At 41.3% G+C, this 18,096-nt stretch overlaps 1 protein-coding gene across 1 annotated transcript in view; it reads left to right on the top strand.

Annotated features, from left to right (window-relative positions):
• The first annotated feature begins 2,055 nt into the window (after positions 1 to 2,055).
• COL22A1 (collagen type XXII alpha 1 chain) overlaps positions 2,056 to 18,096 on the top strand; it is a 187,110-nt gene continuing 171,069 nt past the window's right edge. Inside the window, exons 1-2 of the mRNA XM_062504153.1 lie at positions 2,056 to 2,146; positions 6,294 to 6,860. Of these exons, the coding sequence (XP_062360137.1) occupies positions 2,056 to 2,146; positions 6,294 to 6,860 (658 nt within the window). The remainder of the gene's footprint in view (positions 2,147 to 6,293; positions 6,861 to 18,096) is intronic.

The following is an 18,096-nucleotide window of genomic DNA, read 5'->3' as shown; positions in this document are numbered from 1 at the left end:
CAGGGTTGTTCTGCTGACTGACACCAGCTGGTGCTCTGCTCCTTTTATCCTGGCCTCATGTGAGTTAGCAGCTGGCCAAGACTGTTTTTAAGAATGTATTTATAAAACTTCACAGCCGTGCATGCCCCGATACAGAGAAAGGACATTTTGAGCCCAGTGCTGGAAGTGCAGGATGTAGCTTGGCAGATTTGGTTTCCAGCTCTTGCTGCTGCCACCAACCTGCTGTCCCATCATTTGTACCCAAAAACGTTTCCTAAAAAAATCCAGGGGAACAAAAACCTTGGGCTGAAGGCTCCCACAGATATTTTATTTAATGCCTGTCCTGATCCCTCTGCAGGCAGCTGCCTGATTGGTATTTCAATAACATACTTATTTAGAAGGAAATTCTAACTCCTGTAGGGCACAGTGGTATTTCCAAGTCTTTTTTACCCTGCAGCCTTTTCCAGCAGGCTCAAACCTGAAAACCTCACTGTCGGGTAGGGACATGGTCTGGCTGAGGTGTAAACTACAGCACCTGATTGTGTCCTTTGTATTTAGGATTGGAACATGAATAAATATGATTTTTTAAAAAACCTTTCTTGTATTTATGTTCCACTGCTGGCAGATGCTTACAAATTTTATTTGCAGTGAAGGGTTTATTATATGTATTGCTTTTCTCCTTGTCTGCATATGACATGGACTACTGAAAATAACCTGTTTTTTATCTTTTGGAAAGAGACTGTATTTTTTTTTGTGGGGAATAAGGATTTATAGCGACATCTTGACAACTTCATAAGGTTTTTCCCCTTTTTAATTTCCTAAACCAGCACAACATGCTGAGATACGTGGTGGAGATAGGCCCAACATCTGACTGATCAAAACGGGTTTTGAACAAATGCTGACGCCACCATTCTTCCTGTCTGTGATTCCCACAGAACCTTATTGCTTTGAAAATACCCTAGAAGGAATAATTGACCCTGCAGCAATGAGCTACATCAGACAGTGTCCCCTTCATGACTTCTACCCAGCTATCAACAGAGCAAAGCAGACGTGCGTGTTAAAAGACTGAGAAGGCAGAGCTTCCCCAAGAAAACGGACAAAGAAATCATTAGGAAAAGGAGACAGGAAAATGTTTTTGGAGATAGTGCCTCAGGCAGTGAGAGCTGCAGAGTGGAAGCTGTTTTCTACCTTCTGGGTGTGCAAACAGTAGATCAAACTGCAATGACTTTATGATATAATAAAAAAAAAAATAAAACCAATAAAAACAAGAGCAGTAACAGATTTTTTTTTTAAAGTGTCTAGTGTTAGAAAACACAGCTTAACTTTCAATAGCCCAGCCACTTTGCCTGGCTTCTTACTTCTGGCTACTTACTTCTGACTTCAGTGGCTCCACTCAAAGTCAATACAAACCAGAGACCTTATATTGAAGATAACCCTGAGTTTTTGCACATCTTTAAGCCAAATAGTGGAAGGACATGTTCTGAAACTGCTGAGTTTTCTCCTACAAAGAAGGACTGATGGAAATAAATATATACATGAAAACAGTGGTGTATTTTTAGCATTTGTCATTTTTGGGGCTCCAGAACTGAAAGTAGTGATGGGTGAAGTGGCAATGGGTTGTGTGTGTGATTTGTAGTGGTTTGTATCTGGGCTCTGTGTTGTGTATCTCCTAATGATGAATGCGTGGGAGGGCCAGGTCAGGAATGGTTTCCACTCCAGTGCGCTGATTGTGTAGTTGGCAGTGGGCTCAATTAAAGTATAATAATCTGGTAATCTCTCTCCTGTTTCCATTCAGCGGCTTCACAGTGAATAGAGCCAGTGAACAAGTATAGCTTTTGAAAAGTAGGTGAACTCCTGCCTCTTTGTCTGAGCAGTTTATGTCTAGTCAAGTAAAATGACAGGCAGAAGAGGCGACTCTCCAAAACGTTGCCCTCATGACTTGCATCACTACTGCTGTTTGTGCTGCTGTGAGATAACACTTGCTCTTTATTTCCCTTTCTAGGCTGCGGGTTGGATTTCTAGCAAGCTTCGCACCCCGGAGAAAGGACGAGCTGATGTGAGAAAGGAGATGTGGATATGTCCATGATGGGAAGATGCCGTGTGCCTCGTCTCTTGGTTCTTCTCACACTGGTGTTTAGCGGGGAGAGAACCGTGGCACAGAGAGCAGGTATGCATTCAGTTTTCTGCTTCATGCCCTGGAGCTGCTGGGGCTATCCCATGGCTGGGAAACCGTCAGTTCTAGGAGGAAATCTATAAACAACCCAAGACATTTACTGCTGGAAATACATAAAACGGACCTTAGGGATGGAGAAAGCTCAGGGCTCAAGGCTGTGATTTACCTGGGGTCTTTTGTTCTGCTGTAGGCTTAGAAAATGTAGCTCAGCTACCCACAGCAAGAGGAGCAGCTCACCACGGTTTGCTCTGGACGTGCTCCATTCACCCTACACTGGCATGGAGATCACTTCTTCCATTGCCTGCTGTAGGTGTCAGATGAGACCTGGTGAATCTTCTGCCTGGCTGTGACTTTTCTGTGAGCTAAACAGGGCCAGGGCACTGTTCATACCCTCCCTTGAGTCAAGATACTTGAAGGATGTGTTGATGTGGGGCTTAGGGACATGGTTTAGTGATGGACTTAACAATGCTGGGCTAATGGTTGAACTTCATGATCTTAAAGGTCTTTTTCAACCTAAACGACTCTAGGATTCTATGTTTCTCTACTGTCTAGTTGTTAGCGTGGTCTCTGGCCCAGATTTTGGCCTGAGCTCATGAACACTCTCTCCAAATGCCACTGAGTGCCTTAGAGGATGGTGGAGCTGAGGGACTGTTCTTATAGGGATCCTTGACAAGGTCACATTGGTTTTAGTGTGGCAGCAAAAAGAGTTATCTGACATCAATGATGCCACAACTCTAATTAAAAATGGTTGTAGATGCACACAATTTTTTTATAAGAGTGCAAAGAAATTTTGAGATGGAGGTTTTCTGTCTCTTCTAGGAATGCTGCTATTCTGTAGGCTTGGGTAATTTATAAGAAAGAAAAGGCATTTTTAGACCTTCTTTCAGTTTAAGGAATAACTGCTCTACAAATTTCTTGTGTGATCTCTCTATGAGGTTTTGGGTGAACTTTACCAGGAATGAATACTTAGTATTCATTCAAAAAAAGTGAAATCTCACTTTTTCCCCCTGCTTCTGGACCTGCTTCTGTCACAGGCAGAATATAGTGAAGCTATTTATATAAAGTTCATTCTGTGCTTCCTTTAAATAATTTTGGGTTTTTTGCTTGTTTGTGAAGTATTTTTAAAGGAAATATTGCAAAACACTTGGTTCACTGTCTGAGTAGATGAACACAACTCCTTGAATCATGCTCCCAGAGAGCATTTCTGCAATTACAAAACTGAAATTTTACTTTCTATGTGTTATCTCCCATATTCCCTTAACATGAACTGAATTGTTTCTGCTAGTAAAAAGTACTGCTATGGAATTCTTGGAAAACAATCAATTTTGTCAAGCAGTGGACATTAGAGTGCTAAAAGTGCAGATTAATATTTACTAAAGGCATTTCTGTAGCATTTCATCTCACTGCCACCAGGTCTGTAGGCAAAGAATCACCAACACAAAAAAAAAAAAGATCCTGAAACACCATGTTTTTCCTCCCTGCAATACTGTCTTGAAGAGGCATCACTTTTTAAACCTTAACTCCCTCTTGTTTTAAGGCTCATTGCCCTTGAACACAGACAAGATTCAGTCTGTCTGTTCTGTTTGTTTTGAAATTGCTGTTGTCTCACCTGCTGAGAGTCATTAAAATAAGTAGCAGGAAGGTCTGTACCTTGTGGGTTTTGCTCTCTAGATAGTCTCACCTAATTAACATTCTTTCAGCCAGAATAGATTAGTACAATAATGAATTTAGGAAGGAGATGAGGTGGGGAAATGTAAGCTTATTTCTTACCTTTTACTGTTATTCTTTTATATTCTCCAAAAATCAAGCAGAACAACATTTGAGAGTCCAGCTGATATACACAGATGTAATGCCATGCCATAATATAAAATTATATAAACCATCCCTCCTCTATCAGATTGCCTTCAAGAGAGTTTTCCCTTACAGACTTTCCTTGCTTTGGAGTTAGAGACAAACACTCCCTCACCCACAAAATGCCATCACAGAACACAGTCCCACATGCAGTTTTTGGCTGGGATACAGTTAATTTTCCTCACAGTAGCTGCTTTGGTACTGTGCTTTGGATTTGTGCTGGAAACAGTATTGATAACACAGGGATGTTTTTGTTACTGCTGAGCAGAGCTCACACTGAGCCAAAGACTTTTTTTATTCCTCCTCACACCAGCCAGGAGGCTGGGGGAACACAAGAAACTGGGAGTGGACAAAGTCAGGACAGCAGCCCTCAGCTGACCAAAGGGATATCCCAAACCATGTAGTATCATGCTTAGAAAATAAAACTGTGGGGGGACACTTGGCTGGACACACTCCTGCTTGGGGACTGTGAGTAAGTCAAGAGTGAGGAAGTCTTCATTTGCATCATTCCTTTTTCTTGGGTTTTATTTATATCTCTTTGTTATTTTGCTTTTCATTACAACTTCTTATATTATTACTTTTTATTTTATTTTACTTTATTTTTATTTTATTTTATTTAAACTTTCTTCTCTCAACACATGAGTTTTCCCCCTTTCACCTTTTCAGTTCTCTTCCCCCCAGTCCTGCTGAGACCAGTGAGTGACGGGCTGTGTGGTGCTTAGTTGCCAGCTGGGGTTAAACCACAAGAACGGGTTGTTTCCAAAGAGATCCCATGTGGATCCCAATGTAATCTCAATCCCATGTGCAGAGGTTGTTCCCACAGGCCCTGCAGCACTTGGCATGTACTGGGATGTGCTCTGTTACAGAAATCAACACAGCAGCGGGTGATGCTCATTTCTCATCACCTGCCACACTCCAGGTGTACATTCACTCACTCTCATGGTCATCATGCAATGCCTTGAGCATTACCCACTCTTTTATAATGCTTTTACTCTCTTCTGAAGGCAAATCCTCTCTGTGTAGTGGAGCTACCCATTCTCTCCTTTCCACTGCTGTGGGCAGTTCTGGAATTCTTTATTCCAGGCAGGGTCACAATCCTGGGATGACCAAAAGAGCCAGAGCTAATTTGTGTCAAAATCTGAGTGTGGGAGAAGACTCTTTGACCTTCCTGTAGGTTCAAATGCTGGAATTCAGTAGGAAATATGTAGTTTTACCAGTGGTTCAAACATGTAGTTTTATTTTTTTGAGATGTGAGACAAGAACTGCTGGAGAGGAAATGGTTGGCGAGTGTGACCAAAGGGACCTTGTAGAGCAGCTTTCAGTCTTAAAACTCGTAATTTATTAGGGATTATGGTCTATAATAATGGCTTAAATAAATATAAGCATATGTATACACATTTTGTGCAGTTGGGGCATTATGTTGATAAAACTTTGGCATCAGTGGCACTTTTATGGATCTACTGCTTCCTGACTTGTATCCAGAAACAGCTAAAAAATATCTCCTGAGAGATCTACTTGTTTGGCAAGTGTCGGACAAATATACAAGCAGTCTGGATTGATATAGAGCAAGCAAGTTGCATTTAAAATAGCTTTGAATTTTGGATTATACAGGCCTCACATTGCAAATATGGTTGGAGGCAAAGGGATGGTTGTGGGGATAAGTGAACTTTTCCTTTACAATGCAGCTGCCTTTTATTGTTGAGGAACACATTCCAAAATTCAGTAAGTCGTCCTTTAGTCAACAGTCAGTGGCAGAAAGCCTCAAATTTGAAATAATCTTGTTATAGAACTGCTATACCAACACATCATGCTGGGCAAAAGCACTGCTTCTAGCCAAGCATAAGTGAATCATAACATTAATGCAAGAGGGGACACGAAAGCTTAATTACTCAGGGTCAGGACTGGCATAGGCAAGGTCAGGACAGGGCTTTTGATCTGTCCAGGTCATTTCAGAGCGCTGCCTGAGCAAAGGCACTGCAATGAATCAGAGAAAAATACCTTCATGTACTTGCAGGGGTGTAACCGAAGGACTGAGCAGGGGTAGTTGGAACCAAAGGAAGGGAAAGGGTTTGCATTTCAAAGTGAAATCTCTGCTGCTCTGTAGATGTCCTGAAACTGATGAGGTGAATCATAAAGAAGGGCCGGGAATCTGCTCTTCCTCTGCAGGATAGGGAGAGGGTTTGCTGCCTCCTCCAAATTGCTCACTAGGGAGCTGTGTCTAGGGACTATTTGGTATATCTGGTCCTCTGCATTCATCTCCCCTTAACAATGTTTTCTGCCTCTCTTGCAGGTTGCAAGAGTGTTCATTACGACCTTGTCTTCCTCTTGGACGCCTCCTCCAGCGTTGGCAAAGAAGATTTTGAGAAAGTTCGTCAGTGGGTGTCTAATTTGGTGGAAACTTTTGAGATTGGCCCAGACAAAACCCGTGTTGGTGTAGTGCGATACAGTGATCGTCCAACCACAGAGTTCGACCTGGGAATGTACAAAACCTGTGAGGAAATCAAAGAGGCTGCACGAAAGATTCAGTATTATGGGGGTAACACAAACACTGGAGATGCTCTCAGGTACATCACCACCTACAGTTTTTCCAAAGAAGCTGGTGGGAGACTTAGTGATCGAACTGTTAAAAAAGTGGCTATTCTTTTGACTGATGGAAGGAGCCAGGATTTTGTCTTGGATCCAGCCACTGCAGCCCATCAGGCTGGGATTAGGATTTTTGCTGTTGGTGTTGGAGAAGCCTTAAAAGATGAACTTGATGAGATTGCTTCAGAGCCCAAGTCTGCTCACGTGTTTCATGTCTCTGATTACAACGCCATTGATAAAATTCGGGGGAAGCTGAGGAGGCGTCTCTGTGAGAGTAAGTAGAGCTTTCCTTTCTGCAGAATTAGAATAGATTCAGTTAGCATATAGGTATAAAAAGCTGTTATTGTTTTCTTTCATGTTTATACTTCTTTATTTTCATGTCTTCTACTCAGTTCCACTCTGTAAAAGATCATTGTTCAAGGCCAGGTTGGGTGGAGCTTTGAGCAACATGATCTAGTGGAGTACTGCTCATGGCAGGGATTTGGAATTAGGTGATCTTTTAGGTCCCTTCCAACCCAAACTGTTCTCTGATATTATGATTCTATGATTTTACTACAGGAGATGTGATGGGTTTTTCTGACAAGTCAGTATGACCTATAGGTCAGCTTCCATAGTAAACCATGAATTGCCTTTTGGCCCTGGTATAGTTCAGTTACTTTATAATAATTTAGACTACTGAATATGAATAGTGGCATCTTATACCCAGATTTTGGTTTACTTTGTATAGGATCCTTTCCCCCCTTATTTTCTGGCATTGCAGTGTGAAGAGAATTCTCTGGGTGCTGCTGGGAATGATCCTTAAGGAAGCAAAAGGATTGTTTGTGCTTTTCTGACTTTCAGTATCTCAACTCTACTGACAACTGGGGTTCTCTAGTGCTCTGGCTGCCAACAGCATAAGCATTGGTGATGTTTTGGATGACTTTTAATGGAGAAAAGTGTGGGGGATTTGCACTGCATAAATGACCCTGATTTTCCAGCTCCTTGGCGAAGAGGATGAGAATGGCATTGTGGCTGGTATCTCCTAGCGCCCTAACAGGAACAGCATCCACACAGCCTGTTCTCCTTCTCCCACTGATAAATCACTCTCTTGTTCTTAGTGATTACGTGAAAGCTGCCTGGGTTTTCTGCTTTTTGCAGTGTGTGCTGTGATTACTGTGAACAGGTCTCATAGCTGATGTTGTAAGATCTGTTATTGCTTTCTGTGTTCTCCCTTTGTAAGAAAAAAGCTCTGGTCTTATGTAGGGTCCTGAAAGAGTGACAAGTGCAAGCAGGCAGAGTCTAGTTGACATTACTCACCAATATCAAGATGTTACTGCTTTTTTAGCCTAAACATAAATGGGTAGTGGATGGTATAATCCCAATACAAATGGAAATCATGGGGAATAATGACTGCAAGCTATGCAGACTGAAGGAGCTTGGTTTTTTTTCTGTGAAAATCTCCTGCAATCATACACACAACTGCGCTCTAATAGAATTTGGTAAACCCTTCTGATTGGCACATTTGAGTAACCCAAACAACTTCCTGTTGCAGCTGCTGAACAACAAAAATGTGATTTTCCTTTTCAATTCTGTTACTTTCCTTTTCCAAAGCAGGTATTTACTCTGCTTTGTGCCTGGGTCATCATTTTTTGCCTGCTCAAAAAAGTCTTTTACCTGCCTGTCAAAGTATAATACCATCTGTCTGTGGTTTTCTGAGCCCATGCTGGGCTCAGAAATTGAAAGTTATGGTCCACACGGGCCATAACACTTCCCATCCGATTGCAAAGGATCACCAGGAGCATCCTTCATCCTGAACATGATGACAGTCACTCTCCAAGGTGTTTGCTTCTGCCTGCACTGGTGAGCTCAGTGAGAAACAAGGGCTGTGGTCAGTTCATCACACATCTCTGCTCCTTCCTCCTAGGGGGGATGACTCCTCACACTCTTTCCCTGCTCTGGCATGAGCTCCTCCCTCTATGTGTCCACATGTCCTGCCAGGAGGTTTCTCCAGCATGGGCTGGGTCACAACCTCCTTCAGGCATCTCCCTGCTCTGGGTCCTCCCCAGGCTGCAGGGGAATCTCTGCTCCCCCATGGGCTGCAGCTCACCATGGGCTGTGCAGGGGCTTCAGGGGAACCTCTGCTCCATCACCTGGAGCATCTCCTCAGCCTCCTTCTGTACTGGTGTCTGCAGGGCTATTCCTCTCTCATCTTCTCACTTCTCACCTCTGACTGCAATTTCTCCTGCAGACTAACTTTTTGCCCTCAAATACACAATACCAGAGTCTTCCCAACATTTTTTCTTCCTACATTTAAAACAGGGAAAATACTCTTTGGCAGAATCAGTGTTATCATACTTATTTAATTTATTGCTTTGCATGCAGAAAGATATTAAGAGGCATGATATTTAGATCAGGTCTAAAAATAACATTAAAATCTTGCTGAAACAGAGGATGAGGTAATGAGAGCACCTCCAGCAGAAATATTTTGTTAAGACATCAGTTTTTTTTTTGTTGTTGTTACCTGCGGGGGGTGGGATGAGAGAATGGAGATGGAGAACAAGATTTCTTGTGCATGTACCACTTTTAAATTCCATGTTAACACAGTAGGAACAGGAAAGGAGTTCACTGTGATGGCTAGGCCTTCTACATGTTTAGAAGATCAAACTTTTAACAGCTGTTGCAGTAAGCTTTCAGTGGTTTTAATGACAGCTCTGCATAAAACATGAACACACAAACCAGAGGGTGGGTGGAAAACGTGACCAGGGCACATGCCAAGCTGCTGTTTATTTTGTGCACATTCTGAGACAAAAGCATATATTGCCACAGCCAGGGTCTGGTTTTAATAGACATAATCCCATGTAAGCTCCAGGGAGACACATGAATCAAAGGGTGGAAATGGAAGGAAGTTTTTTCTGTACTAACCACTGATGAGTCCTCCAGTCCTGGAACTGCTACTGAAGTGTGAAGGGTCGTGAAGTGTTGCAAATGCTGGATTTCATGCCAGCAGCTGTTCAGAATCGCTTGTCTCAGGTCTCCCTGGACATCTGGCCTAGACTCTGTCATTCCATCTTGCTATATTTGACTGAATTTATTGCTAAGAAGATGTCATTGAGTGCATTAATAGCATTTTAGCTCTCATTTGATCTTGTGGCAGTAAGCATAGCATAATCAAAAAATAACATGTCTGCTCAGTAGAACATTGTGGCAGGGGGAGATATTTTTGCCATATATTTCCATTACATTCTGGACTATAGTTGGCTGGCAAGAATGGGCGATGCTTTCACAGGAAAGCAGGAGAGAGAAATACTGCTAAAATTCCAGAGATGCTACATGCTTCCTAAATACAGTTCCTGCTTATATGTTGTAGGGATAATGGCAGGCAGCTATGGAATATTTAAAAATATACTAAACCAAAGGACTGTCATCACATGACTTGGATACTTTGCAAACAGAAGGAGATGAGGCTGAATTGTTTCAATAATGGGTTGGTACCAAAGGTTTATCATTTATTTCAGTTTATTTAGTGAGGTCTGTGATAAGATATCAAAAGCAGTCACATGTCCAGATGATTCACATCATTTATGTTTCTATTTTTACATGTCTTTGTTGACTTTGGGTAGTCTATGAAGTGCATAAAATATGAGGCATATGCTACCACTATTCTGCTACAGATGATGAAGGGCTTCCAGCCTTCAAAGCAACACCTTGAACAGGCATCAAAAGGAGTCTGAAAGCTTCAGAAATGTTCTCTTTTGAGGTTGCCTTTGCCCAGGTTCATGATATATTCACAGAAGAAGAGCGAGCTGTTTCTTCTTGGCCTTTATTGTCAAAAATACCTCATGCACAGAGACCATGACAAAGGGTTGGTGTCTGAATTGCCATATCTTGACTGGCACTCCCTAACAGACTTGTCAGTACAGTCAAATCTCACAAAAATACTGAAATATTGGAACATATCAACACCTAAGGGTATATTTCACATTTTTTCTCCTTAAGAAGATGTGCAGATTAAGTGCAGGTACTGAGCATTTGACCATCACTTGAAAATCTGGTGACTTTCAGATGTCTTTAGAAGTCTGTTAAAAGCTCAGCAGACAACTGCTGCTTTTTGAAAAGCTGCAGCTGGGCAGTGTCCCAGCTGATGTCACCTCTGATATGTCCTGCTGCTTCTTGTTGCTGCACTCCCACAGCTGTTGTGGTGCCTTTCTCAAACTCTGTAACATCTCCATCTTCCAGCAGTCACTCATGTTACAGACTACAGGATCACTCATCCTTTCATCACTGCATTTGCTGGCTAATTGCAGTTTCCTGTGAAGGCATGAAAGGTCTGACAGTATTTCCAACTGATTTATCCTTTATTTGAAACTGAAGAAAAAAACAGACTTTTCATGGATGGGAGGAGACAAAATGTTTGTTTAGTGGTGATCTGCCATTTAGTTGAAGGACTGTCTGGTATCTTTTGTCTCCAAGAAGCACAGCAGAGATATTCAGATATTCTTTTTCTCTTACAGAACTTTTTATTTTCAAATCAAATGTCAGATCTAATTTTCCACTTGATCCAGCCATTACCAGCTTAGAGAGAAATGGTTCCAGAGCTGGTGTCTGGCAGGCAGCTTGAACTGTGTGAATGGGCTGTGGCTTCTGGCTGTCCCTCTGTTTCTCCACAGATCATGCAGAAGTGACTGTTTTCCCAGATATTAACTACATTTCTGTTCTGGCACTGTGTGATCTCCACATCATTTAAATGTTGCATGTCTAAAGAAGAGCATCAAAGCTGATGAAGGGTCTTTATCATGAATCCTTTGAGTAGTGGCTGAGGGAGGTGGGAGTGTTTAGCCTGAGGAAAGCAGAATTGGAATCTTATCACCCTCTTCAATTCCCTGAAAGGATGATACCGTATGTTTTTAGCTTTTGTGTTTTTCAGATGCTGTACTGCATTGGTATACAACTCTGAACTTCATGTAGAGTGTTAGTGAGCTCTCTTCATATTTTGGTCAGACAAAACAATCCTTCCAGGCCTAAGAACCAAGGATATCCTCAGCCTCAGGCCCCCAAAATGATAAACAAAAGTGAATCGTGACAAAGATCAGACTGGGGGGGGGGAATGTGACTTCATTACCTGAAGCTGTAATTGGAGGATTAACCCCCGATATGCCAATAGACCAACCTTATATCTGTCTGAAAAACTCGTGACTATCATCCATTTTGGGTGTAGCCCCAGTGAGCCTTTCGTACTGCTCAGGGTTTTGTATCTACTGAAGGCCTTTAATAAATACCTACTTTATTTGCTAACTCTGTCTTGCCTGTGTTCTAGGTAGCCATTCCAAGGCATTATAGCCAGGTGGGGATTTGTCTCTTCTGCTGGATAACAAGCAGTAGGGTGAGAGGAAATGGCCTCAAGTTTCATGAGGGAAGTTTAGATTGCATATGAAGACAAATTTCTTCACTGAAAGAATTATCAAGCAGTGGAAGAGGCTCTCCAGGAAAGTGGTGGAGTCACCATCCCTGGAGGCATTTAAAAGATGTGTAGGTGTAACACATGGGGACATAGTTTAGTGGTGGACCTGGCAATGCTGGGATTAATGGTTGGACTTAAATGTTCTTAAGGGTTTTTTTCCAGCCTAAACAATTCCATGATTCTAAAGAAATTCTTATTTTGCTTGGTAATCTGAAATGAATAGGTTTATTCTGAGATTTTCAACAGTGCTGTTTTATGATCAGCCCCACTTCTAAAAAAGAAAATCTTATTCTTCCTAATTTCCTTCTCCCATCTATGAGCTCATGCATTTATGTGGCCCCACCATGAACTATAGCAGAAAGCCAATGAATATTTTTGTTTCCTTTCCCAGATTAGCTTTACTCAGATTTATTTCACCATGCTATCCCTGGGAAGTAACTGGCTGGCACAAGGTGAGAGCAGCTAACTAGGAGCAGAAGATCTGGATTGTGTCCTTTGGTGCGGTGTTAGCTCATACCAGCATGATGAACATTAGTTAAGGACTTCAGAAAACTGAAGAAAGTCCTTAATGTGCTGTCAATGCAGACCTGAGCCTGTGGTCTGGTGTGCTCTGGTTTATGCTGGGCATAAAATAAATTGCTGGGTGGGTTTTTCCCATTCAAACTCCTCTTCTAGACTTCAGCACAACTTGCTTGCCTTCAATAAACAGCTTGCTTAACAAAAATATCCCACTGCAGATGGATCTCTTCAGGATCCTGTTTCCTGAATCCATTTTCCATAAACAGACTTTCCAGCACACATAATTGTTGCTGTTTTACTACTGCCTCTGCTCCTGTTTGCTCAGGGAGGGATGGCAGAGCTCTCCCTCCTCAGACTCACTCTGTCTGGCTGGGAGCATCTTGCTGGGAGTTTTTGGTAGGAGGGATGAGCAAGCTTGCCACCACCTTCACTTAGACAGACTGTCAATGCCTCCAGGCAGCACTTTGATATTTCTGTGCACCCGGGTAGCTTTTCTCCTCCAGAATGGATGTTACCTCTGTTAGAGTTTCAGAGAGTGATTTATTGATTTATTTTCATTCCCTTGTACTTTGAAAAAAGCAATGTCTTAGACATTGCCTTCAGGATGAGGATATTTCAGCATCAGTGGCCTGATTTCTTCTTTATGCTGAGGGAGAAAAGATATGAATCCAAAAGTCATCAAAAACCCAGAGTTTTAGAAATTAGTCTATGACAGAAGATGGTTTTACTTCTTTTCTTTGATGCAGTTTGTGAGAAAAGGAATCTGTTCTAAACCTGCAACTTCATGCAGACCACTGGCAATATTAGTATTGGACTCTGAAGATAGGAATATAATAAAATGAGATCAATTAAACCTTTTGCTCTTGCCTTTCTTGTCTTTAGCTTCTTTCTTCAGCAGTTACAGACAAACAGTAGCATCATAAACCACAGGCAATCACTCTATGTAAAGCAATGAATCTCTGAACTGCCAACATCATCTTGTCTGAAATCACAAAATCTGGCTGGATGATAACATCTCCCCTAGATTGTAATAGGTTTTCTTGCATTTCAGACAAGAAAGCTCTCTGAACAATGTTTGATGTACAGTAAAAATAATTGTAAAGGCAAAGACTCAGATAAAAGTAAGTCCCAGATAAAGAAAGAAATATTAAGACAATCAGAAAAAAACGTGGGTCTCAGAGCCTTATGAAAAAGTAATGTGCTGTTTGGAGGAAAAAAAAAAAAGTGGGGGGGAGAAATGTGGTGACTATGGAAGGCATTTCTAAATAATGTAGAAGTGAAGGAGAAATACAGAAATAGGAGCAGGCAAAAAGCTGGAACATTCTTCTGTGCTGGAAGTAGCTTGTTTTTCAGCCCTGTCTGCAGCCTGCATTGATTTTGTAGGAGCTGTGGATGCTCAGCACTTTCAATATTCATCTGTGGAGCCCAATATTTCTCCAGCTGCAATCGGAAGGAGGCTTTCTGTCTGCTCCAGAGGAGCCCAAATGATGGGGTAAAAGGGACAACTCATCCTTGGGGCAGCATTGTCGCTCTTGGTGTTTGATGGATTGCTGAGGAATGCTCAGCAGAAAGAATAACCTCTGAAGATGGCCAGATGCTCAGCAGGAGACTAAGGCAAGGCACTCAAAAATCTCTGAGTCTTTAGGTTTAGTTACAGGCTTTTCTGCCCAAGATAAACAAAGCAATGAGGAGAAAACCTTTGGCATGTGGCCTTCATGGATCTAAAATATTTTAAATTTCAGGAGATTTGTACAGTCAGGCCTTTCTTCCTCCTTCATTTACAACTCCTAAACTGACTTCAAACTAAAAGGACATCAGTTACTTAAAGTCTTAGTGTTCTAAGCCTGCTTTCTGGTTAATTTTTATGCTTTATGTGACTATTCACTTCAAAATCTAATGGTATCTTCCAGCAAAATCTATAAATGGAATAGACCATTGCCTGCTGTGGTTAGGCGCACCTACAAATGAAAGATTTCCTGTGCTGTTCCTTGATTTGGGGATGTAGTTCTTTTTAGGATAGGGAAAATCTGGGGAGGTGTTATGGAGATTTATTCCTGGTTCTGCTGATGTTGGAATTTATGGGAAATGATAAAAAAGGTCAAGTCTGTATCAGAGCATGCAAAACTCATGCAATATATTAAAGGTCCCATCATAAGATATTATACTTCTAAAACCCAGTGGGTTTCCTGAAACCCCCACTCCTTATAAAATGACTTTTCCTGTAAACCCACCATAGGAATGGTGAGCTTGGTCTCTCAGGACTGGTGGGACTTTTTTTTTTTTTTTTTTTTTTTTTTTTTTTTTTTTTTTTTTCCTCCTGGCTCCATAAATTCCAGCATCAAAGTCTTGTGAGGAGTAACTGCAATGAGAGCTGCAGATCCTGTGATTCAGCCTAATGAGGGAGTTTGGAGGCACCACAGCAGGTCCTGGATTTCATAGAAAGGTGCAGTGGTTGCTGGTCACGGGCTGCCTGTGACACCTGGGAAAAGGTTTAGCACAAAAACTCAGCTTGCTCTTCAAATAGATTAACCAGAAAATTTGTGACCTTTCACAGCACTGAATCAAGTGCATCACCTGAGAATTGAACTGATTTTGGAAACAATTTCACAGGCAGAACAGAACTATAAACCAAAACAGTGTTCAGAGCTAGATGAGCTGTCATATTAACACCTGGAACAAAATGGGCTGGACCACCTACTTTTAAGATCTGGTATGAAACCATTGCTTCCACTTCTGTGTTCAGCTCAGCTGTCTTTAGAAGCCTGTGTTATTTATTTCTGTGATCAAAGCAAAACTGGGCATTTAAGTTATAATGGGTTATTTTGAAGCTGTAGGAAGACCTTAAAATCATAGAATGGCCTGGGTTGGAAGGGATCATCTCATTACAACCCCCCTGCCATGGACAATGATACCTCCCACTAGACCAGGTTGCTCAGAACTCCATCCACCCTGGCCTTGAACACATCCAGGGATGGGTTGAACAGATCTGTGATACCTGTAAACTTTGCATGCTGTCCCTGTAGCAGAGATATTCATGTTACTGCTAGAGTTCAAACTCAAATGATAAAATGATTTCCCTTTGTAATATGAAGTGCATCCTCTCTTCTGTTGAAGTTTGTAAATTCTGCTGAATTTCAACCCCTTCCCTCCCCTTCCCTCCCCCTCCCTTTCCCCTTTTCCCCTTTTCCCCTTTCCCTCCCTAACAAACTTGAATCCTAATGTACCAGTCTGTTATGAACATTTCTTCCTCAGTGGTAGAGCTGCAGTGTGGTTCAACTGGTGGGCTATTTTTGTTAGTAAATTGTAGGGTTAGGGATTCAATCCCATCAAGTTCCCTACAAGTTACACCCAAACACCAAACTCGTTTTCAAATCAGTAAGCTTGTTTGTGATGCAAAACAAAAGCAGTGGGACTACTCTCACACCTTGGAGAACTGCTTTTTTTATAAAGTACTAATTAAGTTCTTTAAAATGGAATTAAGAGGTTGTTGCAAGCTCTACTGTATTAATGTAGCTAAAAATGGTGGAGAATAGTTCTAAGTTCTGCATAAAATGTTTTTTGGCATGCTGTATATTTTGGGAACTGTGAGTACTGCTGCTAATCCTGGCCAGAAGTAGGGAAGGTATCTTTCAAGTGAGATAGCTCAGTTGGATAAGGTGATTTTTGTCCCTTGCTATCCTTGTCTGTTGAACAGCAGGGTCATGGGACATCAGATTCCTAAACTCCATTCATTTCCTTAGGGATAAATAGTCAACATTCAGAATCAGTTTGGCTATAACTTCATCTGTACTCTAGGAAACAAAGGAATTTATGTACAAAATGCACATATATACGTATATATTTGGGTATGTGCATAAGACCTATGTTTGTTTCTATATGTATAAACTCTGAAAAATAAATCTGTGTCCTTTCAGCCTGAAGTATCAGTCTTTTTTAACAGTGAGGTAGATAAAGCTATAACATGTTAAAGCTCTAGAGAGGATGAAATACAGGACGTTTTTACTGCAAAGTAACTACACACAATCAACCCAATCCACCACCTCTGGGTGTAACTTCATTTAGCTACACTGCCATAGGTATCACTGTTCCTCCAGGGTTTTACAGCAAATGGACAGCATATATTAGTTCTACATGTACTGTAAAAATATCTCTGATTTGGCACTGAAGATGCAACATCTCTGTCAGAGGCTACAATACTAATGTCACGCAGGTGGGATGGTGCAGCAGAATTTTAGCTACTAGTGCTAAAACTTTGTGGCAAATTACTCTAATAGCTTAGATCAAAGGGTGTTTCTGATGTTGGATCAGAACTGAAAACCATAAAGAGAATTAAACAATTATGTATCTTTATATTCAGGTATCTTCAGTAGGATTCATATCATCTAACTGCAATAACCTGAAAAGTATTTGTACTTGCTCTTTTGATAGCCAGTGGAAAGGAGTTGATATCTCAAGAGAATGTTTCATCCTTTTTGAGGATGACTGACTGAGAGAGGTGACATGATTCAACCTCTGAATGCATCTTTCTTTTCATTCACTTTTGAGAGTGCTCATTGAATTCTTCACTTTGACAGCCAACAGCAAAAGAGTTGAACCCTTCCCTGCCACATTCTGGGAAATTTTGTTTCCTTATGCCAGTAAATTCAGTCTGCTGGAATTTATATTACTGATGGATATTTAGGCCAGCATTGTTGCAAGCTGAGGTGGATGTGCTGCATTTCTCACCCAGCTCCCTGATGCTGCAGGGTTTGGGCAGTCAAAGGAGACAATATCAGTTCAGAGAGTTGTTACCAAGTATTGCCGTGTGCTTAGGGTCAAACATTGTACTGACAAATTTATTTAATCCCTAAGGGACTTCTCCTGTGAGAAGAATGGTTCCCTCTCCCTTATCATTGGATTCTGCCTAAATCTTGTGATAAATTGGTTCTTGAAGTTAACTGTGCTGTGATATTACCTGCTGCAGTCCGTTGACTCATTTATAGCAACGAGATAATGCTTTAAAAAAGCAAATAATGGCTTCAATACAATTAAGAGTAACGGAGACAGCTTTTTAAATTGCTATTATTGAAATATACCTTTGCTGCTAATAGCTTTTTTGTTGTTGTTGTTAATTGAAGCGTGAATCCACTCATGCTTAATGATCTTTCTAGTTCTCACTGTAACAAAGTCAGACCCCAAACCAAACTGTACATTGCTGGAACCAAAATGAAAAGGATGCCAGCTCAGACCAGCATTAATGTAAACCAAGCCCATGTTGCTGGTGCATCCTGGTTGCCTTCCCATATAGAGAAGATAAAAATTCACTTGGAGGGCTTGGTGAACAAACCCAGTGGAAGAACTGCTGTGGTAAATTCATCCTGCCATGAATGGGATTGAAAAGCTGACTTTGAGCCAGTGGAGATCTGAGTATGGGTTAAGGTAATGAAACAATCTTTCTTATCTGATTATAATCTGATAGAAAAAACAGAAATGGCTTTAAACTGAAAGAGATTAAATTTAGATTAGATAGTTGAATTACTTTAAGGGTGTTGAGGCACTGGAACAGGTTCCAATG

Source organism: Cinclus cinclus, chromosome 1 (genome assembly GCF_963662255.1).
Source record: "Cinclus cinclus chromosome 1, bCinCin1.1, whole genome shotgun sequence".
In the NCBI taxonomy this organism is placed as follows: domain Eukaryota; kingdom Metazoa; phylum Chordata; class Aves; order Passeriformes; family Cinclidae; genus Cinclus; species Cinclus cinclus.
Note: the sequence above shows the minus strand (reverse complement) of the source record. Positions and strands in the feature narration are given on the sequence as shown.